The following is a 23,982-nucleotide window of genomic DNA, read 5'->3' on the forward strand; positions in this document are numbered from 1 at the left end:
GGCAATTAGGACCTGTCACACACGCCTGGGTTGTTTAGGGTCACTGCAGGTGAAAGTTGGAGGGGGGAGAGGGGTGAAATTAAACCCCATAATAGATCTAAACACGAGAACAAAAGCATTGCTGGAAGTGAGCGGTGGAGAAAGAGATCAACACTCGGAGTTCTGGAAAAGAGGACGGCATGTAGCTGTGAAGTGTAAAGCAGGTAAACAAACAGCGAGATATAAAAAAAAGAGGAAGAACATGTTTACAGCAGTTATGCCAAACTCAAAAGAGCTTTAGAACCCTGGCCCTCCTCGGCCATTGAAGACGATTTAACAGAAGATACAGATATAGTGGCTTAGCGTCTGGAGACTAAGGAACTCAGATCAAAAGACTTAAGAGAAAGAAATACCTAAAAATCTGCCTTTACACCTGTCCATCACTGCTTCGCCAGGATGATGCGACAAATCCTGCAGGATATGTATATAGAGCCTGACCTGCTGGATGAGCTCAATGAGGAACAGAAACATATTCTCTTCTATAAGATTCGGGAGGAGCAGGTGAGACGCTGGAACGAAAGGGAAAGCAGGGACCCCAGACCTGCTGTGTGCAAGAGGAGTAAGTCTACACTTCAGCTTTTAGCCCTTGAATCTGCTTCTGTCATTGTTAGTTATATGAATGAAACACTCATTCTATTTAGACTGAGTTTTACAAAGCAGCCCATGTGTTATAAAAAGGATTTCAACATGTAATTTTACCCTTTAAGCGTACAGAAATCTATAATACAAGATATATAATAAATGATATGTAATATTATAAAATAAATTAAATGGCTATAATTAATATTTTAAAATGATTATATAATATGATAATTAAACATTTTGTAGCTCACTAAGCAATTTTAAAACTGATCATTTTAACTTTTTGTCCTTTTCACCGATTCCCTTGTTTCTACTGAAGCACACAGGATGCTCTTTGGCACATTTTCAAGTCATGCTGGGCAAACATGCATCATCATGTTTTATACAAACTTGTGAAGCCAGTGCCAGTTTGAGTGCATGCCGTCATTAAAGGTGTCATAAATTAAGACATCAATTCTAACCCAAGCTTTTGTTATATAAGAGGTAATCATATTCAAGCAAACATCCTGTAAGTGTCAGAACTGAAAACGCCCTTGTTACTGAAATGACGAGCAAGCAATAAACATGCCATTACAGATCGCAAAATATTGTGCAGTGCATGCTTGTGGAAGATCACAGTCGCTGCATAACCTTCCTTCAGATTCTGACGTTCCAGCTCACGTGGGTAAAACTTTGAGCATTGGGGCAGCAATCTTATGTGAGTAGGCCTACTAATATCTTTATGATGCATCAACATTGCTTTGTTAGTGTTAGCTTGATACGCTCAGACAATGGCTGTGTCCGAAATAGCCCCCTTTACACTCATTCACTATTCCCTACATTAGTCCACTAATATAGTCCACTTAAAGTTGTGAATGAAAACGAGTGAATGAATTCGGACACTGGTGCCCCGAAAGTGTTTCGTATATGCCGGACTTAGAGTGTTGTCTAGTTCAGGCTTGCTGTATAATCCTTACGTAAATAACAGTAATTTTTATGTTTAAGTAATAGAAACACAACAAAAATTGTATTGTATAAATAAACAGATAATAAATAAATATTCTTTTGTGAAAATAATCAATATTTTCTTTGTGTAAACAACGCATTCACAACCAACATGGATTTTGTTTAATATTTTTTATTTGCTTTAAGAACGCATACAAGTAATCTGTCACGGAAACTAATTAAATTATGTATTATTAACTTACATCTGTATGATTCCACAACCGCCGTCTTCTTCTGATGATGCGTTTAGTCACTGAGTGCCTCTTCTTCTCTTGCGTTTTAATGACAGTTGAAAAAAGCACGTGCCTCAAGGTGCATTTTGGGTATGGTCTAACCGTTGAGTGTACATCGGTTGTACACACGTTATTGCGGTGCATTATGGGATTGAATGAGATCATAGCAGTGGGCGTTTACTTCCGATTCTGCTCATTAAAACCGAGCGTTTGAGAAGCCCGCCTCAAAAACCGGGTAGAAAATAGCCTATTGCTTATTGATTTTGATGTTTTGAATGTAAAAACCCTGCGAACGTCACAAGTAGACCTCAGACAGTAGTATAAAACAATAAAAAGGGCCAGTTCATGACACCTTTAAAGCAAAAGGGGACATACCATACTAAAAAATTGGTAACACTTCAAATAAGGTCATCTTTGTTCTGTAAGAGCCTCACCGCTTGATGATGCAAAAATCTCCACATTGCCCCTTTAATTATTTACGAATACTAACAAATTCAACCCTTGTAAAGTGTTACCAAGAAATTTGATCTTTTCTGTTTTAAACTTTACATTCCAAGTGTGACTCCAATAATATAATTTAAAGTGAAAACACAAATGGTATTAAATCTGAATAATACACACATTTTCACTAATAGTCCCAGGATTTTTCGACTCCCATGTAAAGCTAAATTAAAAGACGTAATTATATCCAGCGGAGCAATTGCTTGCATAAAGCTGATATTAGTCTGCACTTTAAAGTAAACTGTGCCGTAAAGAGGTAGCCCTCGAAGAAAACTGCTTCCTCATAAATTTGGTTAAAACGGTATTTAAATTGTGCAGGGTCCAGTTTTCATCATACTGGCAAATGCAATACCGTAATATCTGTAAATCAAAGAGAGTCACTGAGTTTGTGTGAGCGATGACAGGTCGTGTGCTCTTATTTTCAAGCGTCCAAACATTATCTTGTTCAGTTGTCTTATGATGTTCCTGCGGTGAATAGGGGATTGTAGACGAGGATAATCTCTTTTCTCTTTGTCACGTTGTCTGTGTTATTTTGTCTTTATCTTATCTGAATACGCTCTGATGGATCGGGAGAACGAATTGAAGATGCTTCCCATCATCTTCCTGTTTTTTCTAATACGATGTCTCTGCTCAGGTGACCGTAGAGGCATTCAGTGGCGTTTGGATTCAGATGGAGAGGTGTGGGTGTGGGTGATGGGGCAGGCCCCGGGAGACAAGCCCTTTGAGGACATTGTGGAAGAGCTGATGGAGGAGCGAGCCAGGAAGCAGGCGCAGCAAGAGGCGCAAGAACTCCGGTGAGACAACAGTGGGAAAGGATCATGGGAGGGGCAATGAGAAAATGGGGATAATGAGAACAGGTGAAGATTGACAGGCTAAAGTTTGAGAGAGCGAGAAAAAGTGAGAGGGTAATAATGATAAAAGTGCAAAGAGATTGGAAGCGCATCACTCAAACCCTGCTGAATTTCCTGAGGCGTGTGAAGGAGGCAGAGATTGAAAAGAAGTTCCGAGACGCCATGGCGAAGGAAAAGGCTCGTTTCGTGGCAGAGAAATGGAGGGTGGAGATGGATGACAGAAAGGCAGCCAAGCAGCAAGAAGAAGAAGACCGCATTAGAGAGAAGCTCAAGGTGGGTCTGGCTGAAGGTATGTTCCTTTAAATACAATGACAAATCAAATGCACATCAGCTCAAAGTGCATGCTCGACTAAGAAAACTATCAGAGCAGCAAACCGTATATAAAGTTGGTATACCAAAGCTTTAAAAATATGGAGAATTATAAAAACGTGAGTACGTTTCTGTTTTAGTTTTTTAGAGCTTGGGTGTTTCCACTTTATATTTTCTGCTCAGATGTTTTTTTAGATATTCACTATCTATGATTTTATTGGATCTATTATGACAAATTGCCTGAGAGATCAAATTAACATTTTAAGTTTAATACAAATTAAGCTCATTCAAAAGCCTTTCTTGGATGACGCAGATTACAAATACAACCATTAAACTTTCAAGCAAAAATCAAGGTTGTAAGAAAGCAATTAAACAAAAATAAAAGGTGTCAGCTCCCAGATGGCGTGACGCTTACTTTTCTACATGAATCCTGTATTATTTGACCTGTTAGGTTGTCTAAATTGTCATTTTGTTGTGGAACTACTATTCTAAGCCGAAGGTGGTTATTTTACCAGCGTAATATCTGTGGGTGTTGCTAATACATCAAACAGAGTTGTCACGAATCTGTTGTCAGGTAAAGACACAGCAGGCGTCTTTTTTTTAGATTTTCTGCCGGTTTTTGTCAACGAACGTTTTGAACAGATGGAGACAACAGGATGGAGACCAGCTTATTTCTTCTGACGTCGTCATGACAACAAAGTTGAAAGATTGGGTATAACTTTACAAAGTCGAGGTTAGTATCATGTCACATTGATTCCACGATAACATGCGTAATATTTCAATCTTGCAGTCACCACAAATGACGTCGATTGAGCTGAAGTTATATCGAACTAACATTTCAATCACGGCCCTTGTATTTGTTCTTTTAACAGGCTTTAAATTAGAGACTCATAATAGACATCAGGGTTAATTGGGGTTAAGTACTATGTGTTCCATGTTCTACAAGTGAATTATTTAAAAGTTGGCAATCACGCACAATGATGATAGCGATCTCTCATAGACAAGGCCGGGGTTTGTACGCCCGATCTGTAATGGAGTCGAAGCACTGATGTTGGGGTTAATGACACTGTCCACCAAATTAATCATGAAGATCCCGAGCTAAATGGCACCGTAAATGAGAAAACTAAAGGAAGTCGTGAAGAACTCGCGTTTTTATGCTGGCTAGAGCTCATTACTGTCGCTTTCCACAGGAATGTGAGGAGGAAGAGAGAAAGAGAGGCGAAGAGGAAATCCGCCAAACGGAGGAGCGGCGGGCAAAGGAACTTTACATCTCTCTGAAGCATGAGGAAAAGAGGAATGAGCGAGATGACAAAGAATGGCAGGAACAATGTGCGAGAACAGAGGGAACCGGGGGGAAATGGTTGGATGGGCTGCTGTAATATAAAGTAGCTTACTTTTATTGAAATCTCTCGTCGTCTCCTACAGTGCGACGCTCCAAGGTGGCGGATGAAGAGATGAAATGTAAAGCCAGACAGGCTAGAGATGAATACAATCGGCAATCTTTGAGGGCCATCGAGAAGGGGATGGTGGCTGGGCTTAGTGGCCTATTCCACAAAACGCAGCTGAACGGATCGGGTCATGGTCGACGCCACGGTGTGGTCAGTGATCATCCGGCACCCCTGACTGAGCATTCATCAGCCTCTGGTGCTGGCCCAGTTTCTTCGGCCCATTACCGGTGCCGACAAAACCGCCGGCCCAGTTGCAGTCCAGTGACATCATCACTCACAGAATGGTAAAAACAGCGTTTTTATGTGACCAGTGATTGACTTAGACTATTCTCTGTGTATTTGATACCTGCTATAAATCATTATTGCATTGATAAATAAGAAACACCTGTAAATGTGAGAATATGCAAATGTTTAGCATCTATTATAAAGACTATATTACTACATTAAATGCTATACAGAAAAAATATATTATTTACTTTCAGTGCATGACATTTTAATGGGTTTTTTCTTACATTTTCCTTTCAGCCCAGTTTGGATTCGTCCTCCAAGGCCAAACTGCCGTGAATCTATTATCCGCTGGTTTAGAGAGGAGCAGTGGCCCAGACGAGCGGGTTATGAGAGAAGCAGCAACAACATGGCCCCCTGGTTTCATGGTGCGAAAAGATAAAGCAGTTTTGTAGATTTTTTTTTAAGAGTTATATGTTATATTTACTGTAACAAATATTTAGTTCTCTCTGACACAAAATATTCTATAGAGTTATGAATCTAACGCTGGGTTGTTTTTAACCAGGGATGGACAGTACTTAAGTATTTTTACCTCTTAAATCTGTACGTTGTTTTTACATTGAAATAATGTTAGTTCACTATTAAAAAGCATATATCATACCTTTTGCTTCACTACATTGTATAAATAAATGTTGTTTTGGTTGTTAAAGTACAATACTTTCTTAAAGGTCCAGTGAATGAAATTTATCGGCATCTTGCAGTCGATTTTGCGAATTGCAAATAATGGTTCACTCCACAACTCATCCCTGCCTTTTTGAAGCACTTCGGTGGATTAAGATGACGTCACGTTATCGCTTCTTTGCCGAAGGAGATAAAGTATTTTAAAAAATTTACTTTGTAGAGCAGTTTGTTCAATTGAGGTTACAACATGGCAAATTTCATGCAAAGGATCTGAGTGAAAGTACGACATACGCTTTATAATGCTGTGAATATGTGCAAAACTTTCATAACGTTAACATATTTAAAATATGTTCTTGAGTAAAATAAAAAATACTTAAGTACGCTTTATAATGCAGTGAAGTGCGCTTTTTCTAGAGTAAAAACACTCAAAAAGTACACAGATGTTTGAAAATGTAAAATACTTAAGTACTGTCCATCTCTATTCAACCAAAAATGCAGGGTTGTTTTAAATCATTGTTCGGTCAAATAAATTATTTTTTTGGGTGTTTAACTCCATTTTTGACCCAACAATGAAAGCCTGTTGAAAAATCTGTTGCTTCATGTGATTCCCTAATAGAACGAAGAAGGAATTAACTGAGCCAAATGGAAAAACTCAGATGCAACAAGTCAGAAAATTTCCAGGGTAAAAATCACACAGTATAGAAAATGTGTCTACTGTAGATTGTATGTGTGTGTATAATTTCCTGCCGACAAAGCAAACAAATATAAACAAAGCATATTAATGACATAATGACTTCCACAAATCTGTAGCATGCTTAAATTTAGAGTAAAACAACAAATTCTAATGATTCTTTCCAATGTCCACATTTTCTTGCCTTGTCTGTCTTTTTCGATTCATTTCATTACTGACCTTCTCAAAGCGTATTCTGCATCCTTTGCGACAGATGTTTGCGATGCAACCTGCAACAAGGTATCGTAGTATAATTAAGTTCTGCATAATGAACCTTTTGGAACAGACTTTATGTGGAAAGTACCTACAATGCGAGGCTCATTAGGTTTTGAAACACAGCACAAGAGTAGTGAGTTAGTATGCCATGCCAAATATAGCCCTTGATTACATTGAGAAAATGATGATGAAAGGAGTTGGGAGAGGAGGAAACAGACAGACGGAAAAAGTCAATAATTCACAGCCTGTAGCGGGTTGATTAGTGCCACAGCGTGTGGCCTCTGATTGGACAATGATGAAAGTAATGAGTGTCTGAGTGATGCTATTTGACCAGACAACATGAAAGCATTGCCAGCATCACTTCGAGATTAGTGCGAAACACCTGTACTTCCTGGCACTTACAGCTGGACTAGCACTCAATCTTAGTCCATATCTCTCTCCACCTGTCCGTCACCCCGCCTCGGGCTTCTTTTCAATCTCCATCTGTCTTTCTCACCGTCCCCTATTGCTCCCTCTGTACCTCTGAAGTAAATAATATCACGGCAGGAGTCAGAAGCTTTGCTGATGAATGCGGCAGAGGGCTGTTTTCTGGTCAGAGTGAGCGAGAGAATCTGGGGGTACACGCTGTCCTACCGCACCTCAACCGGATTCAAGCATTTCCTCATTGACGCCTCCGGGGATTATTACAGCTTTCTAGGAGTCGACCAGAACCGGCACGCCACTTTAGCCGACCTCATCAATTTCCATAAGGTAAAAACACAGGAACATAGGACTCCAAAAACCTTTAGTACACGTGTAGCATGTCTGACAAACACGCTCGCCGGGCTATCGCAGAACCCTTGGGACATGAGGAACGTAGATGTGGCTAGCACACCTGTCCTTCCATCTGTGCTTTGATGGAGAGAATTGATTGTGTCACTAACGTCTGGTCGGTGCCGCTTGTCCCAGAACTGATGTTGATTTCGTTGACTGACGGTCTGCTTTTCCTCTAGGAGGAGGTGATTACTACTACTGGAGGAGAACTACTTCAGGACTCCTGCAGGCTGAGAAGCTCCACAGCTGACCACAGAGGGCTTTTCCACTGATTTATTTTTTCTTTTAGCTGAGCATGCACTTTATTTTTGAAAGTTGAATCTCAGTAGGCATCAGACCTGAAATGAAGCATCGACAGTATTTCACAAACACAACAGCAGCTTGTTCTTACAAATCTAAATTAACATATTTTACTTGCTTGAATTTGCTCAGTATGAGCAATAGGATATGATGTCACACTTCTGTTTTTAATAAATTATAATCAATGATAGTGAACAAAAAATGTTGAAATGTAACATCTCCGTTCACCAGCAGGTTGCAAATTGCAACCAGCGGTTCACTCCCTCCCTTTCAAAACATAAAGGCGGCTATCACAGGACAAAGAGGTTTTCGCGTTTTTGCTTCTTTGCCGAAGGAGATAACAGATAGCGAATGTGAAGCTGACGTCAAGCCCTTTGTTGCATGTCGCAGTGGCGCCGCCATCTTGGGAGGATAGTACTCCACTGCGATTATTGTGTTGGCATGTAGCGTTACTTGTTGTGTTTGTTAAATGGCGAAATCAAAAGTGGAAGAACCATGGGCTTTAACTGAATGACTTTGCGTAATGCTATTGCAGTTTTTAGCAAGACTACAGCAAGACCGACATACCATAGTTCTATTTCCTAATCGAATAAGAAAATCAAAACACTGCACTAGCAGCCATCCTCCCAAGATGGCACAACATTCAACGCGGAGTGACGTCGATTAACAAGCTCCATATATGAAACGTTCTTCAGAGCAGTTTGTCCGTTTAGGGCTACTGTACAACATGGTCACCCTTACGAAAATTGACCATGTTTTTTTTGTGGTACAAGTGTAGTAACCATGTTTTTGGTGCATTGATTACTTGGGGCAAAGCCATGGTTTTACTACAGTAACCATTGTTTACTACGTTTTTTACAAAAAACAATTTTAAAATCATCGTTATTTTGGGATAACCATTGGTTAACTACAGTAACCATGTTTTTTTTGTGGTACAAGTGTAGTAACCATGTTTTTGGTGCATTGATTACTTGGGGCAAAGCCATGGTTTTACTACAGTAACCATTGTTTACTATGTTTTTTACAAAAAAAAATTTTAAATCATGGTTATTTTGGGTAACCATTGTTTAACTACAGTAACCATGTTTTTTGGTTTTAACTGTAGTAAAACCATGATTTTTCGTAAGGGAATTCCATGGAAGTTGACCCTCGGTGTATGTAGATAGAAATTGCTCATTCTAAGGTATAACGCTTTATAATGTAAGGTCTTTATACAACTCTGAAGACATTTGTGTATTATATTGCATTTCTGTCACCTTTAATGCTTCTGGTCCAAGTTATTTTGCTGTATGAATTGAAATTAAAATGACTTCACAGCCGGCATGCAGCAAAAGACCAAACGCCCACGCCCACCCCAAAGAGTTCCTTACAGACATACCATGTCATAACCCTTAACTCTAATAAGCCTGTGAGGCGGATTATCTGGTCAACATGCAAGCAATGCAGCCTGCATGCTACACACACTGACCCCAGATATGAAATGAACTGAGCGGCCGCCCTGTAAGGCTTCACACGCTGATAAAAGGCGACACGCCGAGTCATGTTTAGCCACTGGTCTTTCCACCAGTCTCACCAATTTCCAGCCTACAGACAGATTGAAACATCCTTCTATCATTACGCATGTTCCACGTCTCCACGTATCAACATCAGCACCTCAGTTTCCTCTCTGCCTCCCTGCACACTCTGACATGGGCGTAAAGGATCAGGTTTCTGTGAAGTGCATGGCTGACCTTGCTAATTTGTGCATTGTTCAAGGGGAAGGAGCTATTTTAGCTGGTGGCAATGACAAGAACAGTGCGGGGGTGCGGGGTGACAGACAGGGAATCGTGATGAAAGGCGATGAAAAAACATAGGAAGTTTCAGTTTACCCATATGTTTCCAGTCAAGTGAGAGCTTCTCTGATGCTCATCGCCAGTTGATAAGACTGGTGTGTGTTTACGTGTGTTCATCTTGGGGGGAATGGAAAACGAAACGAGTATTGATATGCAAGGCAGCCAATGACAATAAGAAAACAGTAACAAAGCCATTTTATAACAGACACAAAGGTTTCCTGTCAAATCTTGATAACACCAACCATTTTATTTATTTTCATATAATGATTAAACCCTTCAATTTCTGAAGCAACATTTATCATTTTCAATGAAGTATAAAGTATTTAAAATACAACATACTTTTTGATTCAGTTTTTAGGAAAGAGCCAACAATATCCACATAATGCATGTAAGGCAATATGCAAATAAGGGATCCAACAACTTTTACTCACCGCATTGCTTGCACACTTTAGTCACCACAATAATTCAACTAAAACTTTCCAGAGGAATACCAAGATGATACGGCATACATAATCACAGCTTTGAAAAAGCTACTGCTTTCACAGCCAAATGGCTTTTAAAACAAACAAAATATATTTGATAATTTGGCAACCATGTCCGAGAAATCACTGAAGCCAATGGAACAGGACAAACTTTGTGAGTAGCAGTGAAAAAATAAAGCACCGTGCAAACAGATTTAATCATGGTAAAACTGTCATTCACAGACTTCGCGTTCCAGGTTATACAGCTCTGGATATGAAAGTGAGAAATTTCGCTTTAATGCTCTCTATTCATCCAAACCCCCAAAAAATCTAAGCAACTTGCTTAATCACCAATAAATCACAATTAGACATATAGAGACAGTCCCCGCACTATTGAACATCTGTCCATACAACCCCTGATGCTGAAACATTGCCTTATAGTTGATATTCATAGGCTTTTCATCAAGCTGCCTTCAGCTTTGTGAAAGAAAAAATTAGAAGCTCAGCAGTAGTTGCGGGACTATGGAGACACCAGTGCACAGAAGAACAACTCCAATTCACTATTAATGGCTAAAAGACTCTAACCTGTGGCCAATAAGAGTACATTAGATGACCTGGATGAGGATGAGTCATTTAAAGTCTATAAATTGATGCAATTGTATTTTTGAAAGCATTTCATCTCACCTTGTTATCTGATACCTAAGACAATAAACATTTCCTTTGCTTTATAGACACATGATTTTTATTGAAAACCAATGCAATAAAACAAATGTCATGTGACAGGTAAAACTTGTATCTTGAATCTGTATCTGTATTACCAATGTATGGTTTTTTAAAATCCTTTCAGATATAGCATCAGTTAACCAGGCAGTTTCTTGGTTCTTCTTTATAGGAAAATTGTATCTGTTTTCACCAAAACCCATTTTCGGGTCCCCAGCAATGTCAACAGCTGAACACCTCAGCCAGCTTAGAAAGAACAGCTGGTGTGAGAATTGAATAAGTGGCATATTGCAAACAGGCCTGGAGCCATATTTAACAGAATCAGGTATGTGTTAAGATAGCCTCAGTTGTCCTTGGACGCTCCCTTCAGGCTGGATTTGAGTTTCTTCTGCTCTTTCTGTCCCATGGCACGGTAGATCTTCTTCCTCTCCTCCTTCTGTCTCTTCTGCTTCCCCTCCTCCTCGATCCCTTTCTGCTTCAAGAATTCTTTGTGCTTGGCACGATGTTCTGCTTTCGCCTTCTTGTTCTTGTGTGAGTAGACCGTGCTTAAAGCGTCAAGCAATGCTGCCACCTGGTGAACGAAATTGGGATTTTTAAAGAAAGATGAAGCATTAGCCCTAAGGGGTTGACACTTAGCGACACATCACATGTTTATATTCAAGATCATGGATGTTGGATTAAATCTGGAAGATTTAATGCGGTTAAAAAGCAAAATGTCAGGACAAATGAGCCTCTTTATGTAACAAAGAAAATGTTCGAAAGCAGTGGTCACCACAAACTTTCATCGTATTGTAAAATTCTCAAAAAAAAATATTAATTCTCTTGTGTTGCATGTAAAATGAACATGCAGGTTTGGATGGAATAATTTCATTTTGGAATTAAACGATTTCATGATCATTTAGTTCAATGGACTGGCCTCCTGAAGCTAACAGATTTAATTCGATTGGGAGTGACTAAAGAATTTAGAGCTCGAGCAACTATAAAAAAAAGTGTTTTGCAACTGAATAAAAATGAACCTTTAGGTTGTAAAACCATATTTCCAAAAAATCTCCAAAGGGAATAATTAAAAGTCTTTAAAAACTAAAGCATGATGATTAAAATTCTAACTCCTAAATATTTTGGACGAAGAAATGGATTTCCAAAAATAACCCCTTTCCGTGTCTTCTTTAGGGCAAGAGGATTTCAAAGGCAATTGGTTAAGGAATTGGCCAGCAAGCAGTGAGCGGTATTTGCCAGGGACATGGATTAAAGAAATATGATATTTCTTAGCCAACACTCTGGAGGCTTTGCTTGCTGGATTAACTTTAAACTAATAGTGGATATTAAAAGCGTCTTTGTGTAATGACAGTCAAACAGCTCAGACACATGGCTTATATAACACAGAGACGGATATTGAGACAGCTCTCACCTTTTTCTCATGGGGTTCTCTTATGACAGCCGGCCTCCTCAGGTCTCGCGGGGTTTTGCCTTTGGGCAGATGCTGTTTGGGTTTGCTTTTGAAGGGGAGGGATTTCTGCAGCTCCTTGGGAATGTTGAGAGGGTTGAAATGTCGAACTTTCCTCACGATAGGCTGTAAGGACAGAAGAAGAGAATGAAGGAGACATCAAAGGACCTTAAAACCCTTCTTTTTAAACTTTGGAAGTGGTTGCTTACCTTGTACAGGGAATCCTTGTTGGGTTTGTTCTGGATGCCCAGGTCATGCTTCAGCTGCCCAAGGGTTCTCATACCGGCCCATGTGTCCTTCTTCCCGACAGGCATTAGCATAGACGTCACTGGATTGTACAGCTGAGGAACCGAGACGGGATACCAGGAACGCAGGAATACGATATCTTAAACACATGCAGAGGGGTCTTTAACTACAGGGACCATGTTTTGGTGTCTGCCTCATTAAGTGCAAATGAGCTGCTAGTCTCCGCCCTCCATTTCAGCAGAAAACGCAGTCAGGGCTGTGAGCCTGTGCTTCCAATGCCAAATCCAGAAAGAAGGGTCACATAAAGTGAATTAGAAACGCTAATTCTCGTCCTTAGACACCAAACACATTGTTTATATAAGCGAACAGACTCCTCTAACAAAGGCGTCACATTTTCTATAAGGGAAAATACCCATGACAAACCCGTCACATGTTTACAAACCAATCACATTGCTATCTATCATTGAAGGTACTCAAGACAAACGCATCGCGAAAGTAACGTTACACAGGACAATCCCGTTGCCTGTTTACAAGCCACACACATTGCTTTCTATGAGTGAACGGACAAACGTTTCACAGTGACATTTTATCTACTTGCCACAGGTCCCTGAGGTCTTACTTAAAAATACCGGTACTTACAATGTCTTTATTTGCAGCTTTGCCACGTTCAGTCTGGAGGATTTCCATTGAAGAAAAAATAAATCCATTGCTCTCTTGTCTCCTGTGAGGCTGAGAACAGTGTTCTGTGCTGGTCTGTGCAGCCAACAACAGAACAGTCAGCATGCTTTGCTTACTTTTGCCATGCTGTTGTTGAAAACAAAAATGGGGGCAGCACCATGGGTGGACAAGCTCAGAAAAAGGGGCGATGTTGTTATAATAAGAACTGCTACCTATGACAGATGGGGAGCGAAATCTGAAATTTCTCACGGACTCGCAGTGATAGGCTCAAATAAACAATCTTTCTGGGTTGTCATTTCACGTTGATGGTTGTATCGGAGTTGATAGATGCACCAGAGACCCGACAATAGCACGTTAACAAGGAAAAAGTCTGAGTCTGATCATTTTTGGGTGAACTTTTCTTTTATTGTTTTTTATTTAAACTAACAGATTTTAGCTCTCTTTGTAACCACACAGTTTAATCAAAAGCTGTTTATGGAAAGAACATCTAATCGGAAATATGGTACGTTATGTCTAAAGTTATATTCATTGCCAGGTGTAAAGTCATTTTATTTCCAAACAAGATAGAATTGTCAAATTGTGCAAAAAGTATAAATTACTTGAATGCGTTTCCATATAAAACCTTGAAACCAGCCTTACCAAGACAAAGTAATGTGATGTTTTATTCTCAAGTGATTTGCATCACATATTGTTAAAATTCAAATCCTGTTTTGGGATGTCATATAAATGACATTTAAGAAAAATGTGTTCTTGTTGCTAGAGTACATACACTGTTTAAAACATAGAAAGTGTGAAATGTGTGTTTTAAGAGTCCACATTGCCAAAAAAGTGCCCACCCCGGACCTTAAGAAACATCCATAAACAATAATCATCTCATAAAGATTCAGTAGACCTGAAAAGGCTTGAACACACAAACTGCATGAACTGCAATATTTTTCACATGCCCATCTCTCCAGAGTGAAGTATAATAATCAGTAATAATACCTCTCCATTTTAACAAGATGCTTGTTTATGTATATGGGGCCTTTCTGGGGAGTTATTACATTCTCAGACACTTCTGAGAAATAACGCACGGTGAATTAAGTCCCCGAGCACAGCTCATTATACGGGCATTTAGATGAATAAATACGAGGGCAAAACGAATGCACAAAATATTTATAAATAGTGAAACGAGGCTGACTCACCGCTCATCAGTAATCTGTCTTCAAACGTGGCTCTAAAAGAGCCCAGCGGCGTCCGCAAGGCTTTCTTTATCTGCCCTTTAATACCACTGACAGTGCGAATGGACGCGCCCTCGAACTTGGCTACCTCCAGGACGGTGTTGAACATTCCCTTAGAGTCGGAAAAAGACAGTTATAACCAAGTCTGAGATGATCCAATTATTCAGAGAGAGCACGAGCGTTATATTTCAGGAGATCCCTGGTGTGCTCTGATACTACGCTGCTGAACAATTCCTGAGTCTGCACGACTCCCTACCTGGATGAAGGAAGTGTTCTTAAAGATTTTATAAGGGTATCCAATCAGTTTGAGCTTCTTCACAATGGTCACTGATTTGTCGAGGTCCAGAACGACTCCAGTGGCAGCGATGCGGAAATTGGCCTAAGGGGAAATAAGATGGGTTGAGTCAAAGAGAAAAGAGAAGCCTTTCATCCGGCTGTGGCTATCGGGCAAGGAGCACGAACTGAAGGAGCTTGTGACCCCAGCTGCTCGTTTGCTCTCCTATTATGCTGGGTTCTTACCCGAGTACCTGCCACGGTCTGCACAGCCAGGAAGCCTGTGCCCTGAGGTGTTATGGGTCCTGTCGAAATGAAGAAAGAGAGGAGAGTGCATGAGGTGAAAAAAGAGAGAGAACCGAGAAAGAGCAGTGCTGCTCAACAAATTTCTGGAATAATAAATATTAATAATAAAATAATTTAAAGTAGTAAAATATTATAAAAGCTATTAGGCTGCACTTCTACAAAACAATTTAAAGCTAAATAATAAAAAAAATCAATTATATTATTCAGTCAAAATTTATCTTTACAAGAAATATCTTTATTTTAAGTTTTTTAGCTTCCATGCCTGTTTTCTCATAAAAAAAAATTCAAGTCATCTTGAAGCCCGGCACGCTTTGTGTATAGTGTATACAAAATTGAATAGCAGTTTTGTTTGTCCTGCAGCCAAGAGAACACTTGAGAATTCTCTCATTTACTGAAGCACAAAACAGCAATAAAGTAATTCACAGTTCAGAGTGCAGTAAAAAAGATAAAAACATTACGAATATGTTACACAGTTGGCCAACATAAAAACTAATCCACCACAAATTCGATTGCTTTAAATTAATATTCAATATTGAGGGATTTTTTAAATATATTTACTCAGAACTAAAACAAGCAACACTAAATTCAAGGCGTGTGCACTGTAGGATGTGTTTGCATGGAGGAGGGTGTGTGTGTGTGCCTCATCTCACCCCAGATGGTGGCACCACAGTGCATGTGCTCAGGTGTGTATTTCAGCAGGCGGTGACGTCCATTATGGTCCTCGATGTAGAAGAGGGGGATGGTCTGAAAACGCCTCCAACCCAAAGACAAGATGAGAGGATCGCGGGTTTTCAGGATACGATTGTGCCAGCGATGTTTCTTCAGACGCATCTAATGAAGAACCAGAATTGTTTACCATGGTCAGAACTATTAACCTGATGGTCAATAAACCAAGAAGCTGTGGTGTATGTGACGGCTCACCTGCAAGTAGCCAACGTTCCCCTCACTTGCTCCCAAACCGCCGAGAATGATGGGATAGTGGGGGTCAAAGTTGGTGACGAACTCACAGGGTAAACCGGGAATCTCCACACGCACGTACATGCCTGGCCGAAAGCCTTCATACTGAACCCGAAGTACATCATCCACATCTTCAAACTCTTGTCTGTTTAGCTGCAGAGGACAACCATGTAACGCTTAGATAACTTGACATCAGTAATAACTAAACACAATGAATCAATCTTAGCTGGTTTTGAAAAATGCGCAATTCAGTCCTCCTCCTGCTACTTCAGAGGTGAAAAGACTCCCAAGTAAGGTCACATTCTAAAGACGAAAGCATTTTGTCAGTCAGGCCGTCTCAACTTAACCTCTTACCTCAGCCTGTTTGTGCAACTCCTCCTTCAGGTCATCGAAATAAGTGGCGTCACCGTCGTCATATTCGGAATTGAATCTCTCCTTCAGCTTCCTCTTCTTCTCCAGACGCTTGTTTTTCTGAATTTCATCATCATCATATTTCACAAGAGGAGCCTCCTCTTCTTCGTCATCATCGTCGCCATCCTTGTCACCTTCACCCCCTCCCTGTGTTTTATAAAGCACAACAGACCACAGACATATTACTAATAGACCAATAGGCAAATAGGTAATTAAGTGTTTTGTAGACTAAATGTTAATTTTATTTAAAAGTTATGTGATATTGACCAGCTATTTTATTTTGCGTTCTACATAGCTTTTTACCAAATACATATGTGGAAATTAAATATTTATATGATATTGATCATTCTTGCACATTCTATTGTTATATGTGACCCTGGATCACTAAACCAGTCTCAAGTAGCACTGGAACATTTTTAGTAAAAGCCAAAAATTGTCAAAATTATTGATTTTTTTTATGCCAAAATCATACGGATTTTGTGAATTTCCTACCCTAAATATATATATGGCCTGCTACAGTGCCTCTGATTAACAACTTTAAAAGCAGTTTTCTCAATATTTGGATTCTTTTGAGCCCTCAGATTCAGTTTTTAAGGATTGCATCTCCGCCAGATATTGTCATATTCTAACAACCCATACATCAATAGAATGCGTCATTATTCAGCTTTCAGATTATGTAAAAATCACAATTTCGAAAAAAAAAAAAAATGACCCATAACACTGGTTTCACAGTCTAATATTTTGTTGGACCACCATTAGCTTTGATTACGGCACGCATTCGCTGTGGAATTGTTTCGAATAGCGTCTGCAATGTCAATTTTTCATGTCCAGAGTTGCATACACTTTTCGCCAAGATCTTGTATTGATGAAGGGAGATATCCATGTGTGAAAATTCTGTCTCATGCTCCCTGAACCACTCTTTCACAAATTGAGCATAATGAATCCTGGCATTGTCATCTTGGAATATGCCCGTGCCATCAGGGAAGAAAAAACTTCATGGAATAACCGGGTCATTCAGTATGTTCAGGTAGTCAGCTGACCTCATTCTTTTGGCATATAACGTTGCTGAACCTAGACCTCCAATCCAATGGGAAGCTCTTACCCATTTGCTTAATTAAATCCAGGTGGTGACTTTTTTTTTGGACAGGCAGTGTACTTGCACATTATATTTCATCTTAATAGCTATAATATCCCTGTAAAAATAGATTATTAGTCTATTATATTTTCTCAAAAAATAGGCTTCAGTATGTTGCCTCAGACACTTCTACAAGGAACCAAGCAAAACACAATATTCAGAGTGTTGCGTAGTAATGGTTTAGAACTAGTAAGATTTTAAAACCTCAGTTTGATCCTTATCGCCAGCCTTCACTTTGTGAACCTCTCCTGTTTCCAAATCTTCAAAATCTCCATAGAGGTCATCTAGAACAACAAGAGAGATTAAATGAGGTAAAGAATACACATAAGTATCTGTGTCTGAGTTTACTTCTCTTACCATCTTCCTTTAGAAGTGTTGCAGCATCCTTGTCCTCTTCCCATTTTCCAGTCACGAAACAGTCTATGATTGAGGCCAGCATCTGGAAACACACAGTTCCTCCTTAATAAACGGCAATAAACCTAACACAGACAACAAAAATCACATTTACATGTAAATGTACTCAGTCTTTTACCTCCTCCTGGTCCCAATCATGGTTGCTGTCTGGCTGAAAGCGAGAACAGTCCAATGCATCTGCTCCTACTCGCTTATTCTTCTCTGGTCGACTGACTTTAAATAAACCACCCAGTTCATCCTCCTCATCTTTAGAATCTTCTTCCTCTTCTGCCACCACTACAGAACAAGCATTTATCAAAAGCATTGAAGAACAACCTTTATCAGTCAAAACCGATATTTTTTATTAAGTGACATTTACATTTATGCGTTTGGCAAATTCTTTTAAAGCAATTGGTAATGCATTCAAAGTCAAAAATCTAACACGTTGAAAGACAGGGACAGCTCTTGTGCTTACCCGTGCCGTACACTAATTTGCGCAGGTTGGGGGCTGCACGTTGTTGTCTTAAATATGCCTCTGTTGCCTTCTGGGCCAAACCTTCCTTCCATCGTAGCGCTCCTGCAAGAAACACATCTCCATAAACTGAATGCATTCGATACGTTCAGAAAAAAGCTTTCAGAGCAGTAAAATCCAATAACAAAACAGGCACAAACTGGAGCCTGGGGAAATTTAGAATGAAAAACGACTTAAGGGATCATCAAACGAGAGAACAAATAAACACAGATTTTCCAGAGAATTCTCAAATCTGAATATATAAAATTGAATAAGTATGAAATTATGCAATAAAATCTGAGACTGTTAGGGGGCAGGCTGGGTGGTTTGTGGCAATAGTAGGAACATGTGGAGAAAAGATAATAGATTTTGCTACATCATTTATATTGTGAATGTGATGGTTATATTTGCAGAGCTACTAGTGGGCAGGGCTGAATTATGGTATTTAGAAGCAAGAGCCAAAAAATTTGAGTAGTCAAAAACAGAATAAAAAAAACCTGTATAATGTTTTGAGTCTTGTGTTTTTTCACTGGTGTTACTTGTTTGTTTGTTTTTGCATTTTTTTGTATATAGAATATTTAAGAAGACATTTTCATATTTCAACATTCATCAAAAATAATATAGGCTTTTCATATGTTGTTCATATGCATTTAATTTCCATAAGACAAACTATACCATGCTTGCATACTGTTATAGTACCAATAAAATTACTCGTCCCATTCTAAAACTTTTATTTGTACTCTCGACACTAAATTTCCACTTTTATCTTTTCATTTGACTGTAAAGCTGCTTTAAAACAATGCAACGTTGTATTAAGTGCCACATATATAAACCTTTTTTAATTGATTGTTTTCACAGCTCGTAGTAGTCCAATCTTTTATAAAAATAATTTGTTAGGTTGTCTTTATTTGAAACAAACTCCTGAATTATAAATACACTCTACCTGCAGTTTCAGAACCCATCTCTACATCTTCCTCCAAGTCCATCTCATCTTCTGGATGCTTTGATGATGTCTTCTCTTCATCCTCCATATCTGAATCAGCTTCTTCATCTTCCTCAGAGCAATGACCGGAGTCTGGACCTGAGCCTCTTTTAGCAGCCTTCTCCTCCTCTTCTGTGTCATCATCATCATCCTCCTCCTCTTCTTCACCATCACTATCATCTTCACTATTTTCCAGCTCATCATCGCTATCAGCGAATGCAGGCGTCTCCGGCACAGGCTCGTCAATCTTCTGCTTCTTCACCGGGGGTCCTGCCTCATTTAATGCCTTCTTACCCAGTGTTGTTTTGCCTGCTTCAGTTTCCACATCTTCCTCATCTTCCTCATCATCCTCTTCTTCGCTCTCATCCCCCTCATTCTCATCGCCCTCATCCTCACTCTCTTCCTCATCATTGCTTTCGCCTTCAACTTCCTCCTCATCTTCATCAGCAAAGACAGCTCTTCTTCGCTCTCTCTGAGTTTTTTCATCCCATTCTCTGCTCTCCACGGGGCTCTGTTCCCCACTAGTTTTTAAAAACATCAAGTAACAATATAATATATTTTTTTGTAACTTTATCATTTAGCAACTCTTTTAACATTCAAGTTATACAGTATAATCAAAATTTAACAAATCTCACCTGTTTTCCTGTACCTCCTCAGGAGCGAGTGCATCTGTCCCTGTGAACAGCGACACTTTGCTAGCTGCCATTTTTGCATCCAAAGTGGCTTGTGTTCCAATAAGAGACTGAACGAGTTCAGTGGTAGGCCGCACCTCCTAAACACACATTTATTATGCCATTACAACCTCATTTCCAGCAGATCACAAATCATCATAAAAACTCAAGGTCATATTTCTTGATGAAACAAGCGTGTTAAAAGGAAATCACTTCATTATTGCTCTGTGTAATAAGCTTCAGTAAGCTTGTAAACTGCAGACTATATTGTGTCTGGCATGTAACGCTGTCATTGGGGATGTGCTCTGACTAATTTCTAACCTGCTGCTGGTTGGCGTGCCCACCGGGCATGTCGATATAGACGGCATCTTTATCATACACCAGTCCCCCAACTCCGGCCATGGGGGCATACAGCAGCCGTTCCTTTTCATTTAACGCCCTCTTCTTGAGCATCTCTGGTAGAGGGCAGGGGTCCGGAAGGAAACTAACGTCCGCTACTGAGAAGTCCCCCACGCCTGAAGAGGAAGTGCAACATAAATCAATCGTTCTCAAATGGTAAGACCCCCCAAAAATAGGTCCTATTTTTGTGGGTTGTGCGAGTTCTAGTAGAAATAAAGTAATTGTTGTTAAAAGTGCTGTTTTTAACAAAGGCGGTCTGTCCAAAAAAGAGCAAATTAACAAAATTAAGCAGAAAAATTTTTGACAGCCTTCAAACATACACAAAATGCAAAAAAGATATGACCCAAAAAACATTAAATAACAGCACACCAAAACCAGATTGACACAAATCACTGAACAGCTTAAAAAAAAACTGTTTGAAAAACATTCATGTCGACTCACCAGGAATGTGAACCTGGCATTTATTCTTCAAGAATGTCCCGCGCAAGTAGCCGTACAGAGAGACGGTTCTGTCACATTTGGGGTTTAACCTTAGAGTCTCCGGATCTGTAAGATCTTCCATACTGTTCATAAAAAATATTAGTGTCAGTAATAGAAATGCTTGGAAAGATCACAACAAAGACTTTCTCAGATGACTTACCGGTCAGCGACAACATAAGGGTGAGAAGTTTGCCAGACGAGAGGCCTAAACTTGATGACTGAGATGAAGCGTCCCAGGTTCTTTATTTCCTGTGTTTGGTATTCTCCATACACCATTCCAGACAAGTAGAACAGCTTGGCTCCCTGTAGATTACACAGAAGAAGTTCATATTCTGATACATAATTACACATGTTATGAGTTCATCAGTTGTGAATGTACCTGGTAAACCTCAGTCCAGAACCTGTGTTTGAGGCGTTTCTTTGTTTTTCTAAGCGTCTTGTTGTTCTTAAAGGAGTCTAGATGTGTGAGGACGCCCATGATGCGAGGAAAGCCATGAACTTGACAAATGTTCAAAAACTCAAAGGTCTCCATTTCAAAGCCAAAACTGGCATCGATCAGCATCAGGACCTAATGAAGTTCAATAATTTCAGTATTGTCTTACTGTTAATTATAACATTTAGAATAATACAATTTTGATTTATGTTTATATTTAATTATGATTTAAATACATGAATATGGTGGTCACATAGAACAAGACTGTTGGTAGGTAAAAGCAGGGACAAAGCAGAAAGATTAATCTAAGTACTCAATATTTGTTAGATGTTTATTTCAACAACATACAAGTAAAGGCGTTATAATAATTTAATATAACTGTGTTAAAAAGTTATAACTACTACCATTATACTACATCACTGCACGAACCTTAGCTGGTCAATGTTGAACATTAAACATGTCTAAACTCACCAAGTCAGCAACCTTAGCCAAATCAATCATGGTGTTGATGTCATTGTTGCACTCAATGAAAGTCACACGCCGTTTCTTTCCTACAAAAAGTTGTTGTATGTCAGAAACTTGCTGATTTGATTAACGACATAGACAATGTCAAGAATCATGTGCATTTCTGACCGCCCCCAGAAGTGATTAGAAGTGAAATGTTTTCATGAAACTAAAATGAAAACATTGTAGACCAAGATTAAAATCTTTCTGTGATCTAGATGCATCACCTGAGATGATGTTAATAAGGTCCTGTACATAAAAGAAAATACTGCTGTACTAATGTTGTACAATAAAACTGACCGGATACTATAGTCACGGGTCCACAGATGTCAGAAAGCTTATGCCGTGTGTAGGTTTTGATCAGGCAGCGGATGAGGGTACTTTTGCCCACTTTTGGAGGTCCCATCACAACTACAACAATAGGTGGGGGCTCCAAAGGGGTCCGGTCTACCAGAGGAATGTGATGTTTCCTAGTTTTAATGTCCTGAGTCCTAAATAAATTGATAAAAAAAGATAAAAACATGAAACAAGATTACTGGTGAAGTAAAAGATTAAATGCAAGATCCAAAAGTGGAAAGAGCACAGTAAAAAACGTATCATCATTGCTAATGCATAGGTAATGTACTGTCACATCAAATATTTATGAGCAAAGCTAAAAGGTTTGGTAGCCACAGTGCTAGTGTATTTGTCAAAGGGATATTTCAGCCCAAATTGTATATTCTATCATCATTTAATTGCCTTCACTTGCTTACTTGCCTTGTTCCAAATTTGTATAAATTTCTTTATTCTGATGAACACAGAAAGATATTTGGAAGATTGCAAAGAAACAGACAGATTTTGCCCCCCATTGCCATCATGACTAGTCAATATAAATGTTTCTTACTAAGAATCACATTCCAAAAGTAAATGAGAATGTACTGAGGGCTGAGTATACAAAAAGCTGTCCGACTACTGACCTGTGGAAGGATCTTGCCATTCGCACAGCTGACTGACAGGCAAATGCTTTTGGGTTCCTCTTGCGTGCATCCTGCTCCTGCTCAGAATCCTTCTCTTTCTTTCTGTTTTTCTTTTGTGCTTTGGGTCCACTGTGCTTCTGCTGGTGCTTCTTCTGTTCCTTCTTCGGTTCCTTCTGCTCCATCTTTACTCTTTTTAAGTAAAAAAATCACCTATACATTTTTGGTCATTAGATCTAACACATCCCAATAATACGAGCTTCTTATACAACCCTTTTAAAGCACTTTTTACCTGAATGACAAGTAATGGTGGCCATGATTACCCTTGATACATTCAGCAAAAGTGTGACATTATTTTCTATGCATTAAAATGACAAGGAGAAGCTGAAACTGCCTTACAAACAAAATACATTTTAAATGACAGAATGTTTGTAATATTATTAACTTCAAAACACTAACGATTACAACGAAACGAGTATTACGTTAAACATTTTAGAAGACATAATCTGGTTATACATCATGGTATATTAACTGCCAGACTTAAGTTACTGAAATAATTCAGTAAGAACATTAAACCACTCACGTGCATTAAAAAATATGCTTACCTTCAATGTTTACACTTTATTCTAAAACGATGTACATATGTAACGAAATGTGAAGATGTTCATTCAAGTTGTCATATCAAACCCCCTCAGCGTGACTCTCTCCACTGTTTACACGTGTGTTGCACTTCCGGTCACAAGCGGAAAGGGTTACGTTCAAAAATGTCTGTCGTGTCAAACAGCACTCGCCGTAAGGAACGATCCTCATGCAAAAATGCATTTCACTCTTTGATAACTTCTCTCTTTCTCTTCCACAACTTTGTTATTTTTGATAGTTACATTTATAACAGACCGAAAGTAAAATAAATATATATATTTTTTAATGGATTTAAATAAATAAATGTAGTTGCGTCGTCTTGACAAGATATGAAAAGAAATCCACGGACAAATTCATTCATTTCTAATATTTTATTTCAAATAAATAATAATAAATTAAACAAAGCGTCACAATATGTAACC

General features: G+C 39.1%; 2 protein-coding genes across 3 annotated transcripts; one reads left to right on the top strand and one right to left on the bottom strand.

The window, feature by feature from the left end:
- The first annotated feature begins 435 nt into the window (after positions 1 to 435).
- Positions 436 to 7,884, top strand: sh2d4bb (SH2 domain containing 4Bb). The gene is given in 8 exon segments (XM_056772016.1): positions 436 to 598; positions 2,974 to 3,133; positions 3,310 to 3,463; positions 4,690 to 4,828; positions 4,925 to 5,126; positions 5,473 to 5,602; positions 7,328 to 7,549; positions 7,792 to 7,884. Coding segments are annotated over 8 exon segments (1,263 nt in total).
- A 2,620-nt stretch (positions 7,885 to 10,504) lies between these two features.
- Positions 10,505 to 23,656, bottom strand: bms1 (BMS1 ribosome biogenesis factor). Of its 2 annotated transcripts, none has more exons than XM_056771820.1 (23): positions 23,527 to 23,656; positions 22,925 to 23,134; positions 22,269 to 22,459; positions 21,936 to 22,015; positions 21,411 to 21,599; positions 21,192 to 21,334; positions 20,993 to 21,114; positions 20,474 to 20,667; positions 20,117 to 20,253; positions 19,443 to 20,002; positions 18,464 to 18,565; positions 18,128 to 18,285; positions 17,953 to 18,034; positions 17,800 to 17,879; positions 16,404 to 16,607; positions 16,014 to 16,202; positions 15,743 to 15,923; positions 15,033 to 15,091; positions 14,770 to 14,892; positions 14,478 to 14,625; positions 12,579 to 12,754; positions 12,334 to 12,495; positions 10,505 to 11,496 (listed from the first exon to the last, which is right to left on the bottom strand). In XM_056771820.1, exons 2-23 carry the CDS (start codon positions 23,104 to 23,106, stop codon positions 11,269 to 11,271), a joined length of 3,690 nt encoding a protein of 1,229 aa, XP_056627798.1. In that variant the 5' UTR covers positions 23,107 to 23,134; positions 23,527 to 23,656; the 3' UTR covers positions 10,505 to 11,268. The 2 variants fall into 2 exon arrangements, with proteins under 2 accessions (XP_056627798.1, XP_056627799.1); XM_056771821.1 differs by having other exon boundaries at positions 10,506 to 11,496; positions 22,925 to 23,113.
- Between the last annotated feature and the right edge of the window lie 326 nt (positions 23,657 to 23,982).

The sequence above is a fragment of the Triplophysa dalaica genome, chromosome 17, assembly GCF_015846415.1.
Source record: "Triplophysa dalaica isolate WHDGS20190420 chromosome 17, ASM1584641v1, whole genome shotgun sequence".
Lineage (NCBI taxonomy): Eukaryota > Metazoa > Chordata > Actinopteri > Cypriniformes > Nemacheilidae > Triplophysa > Triplophysa dalaica.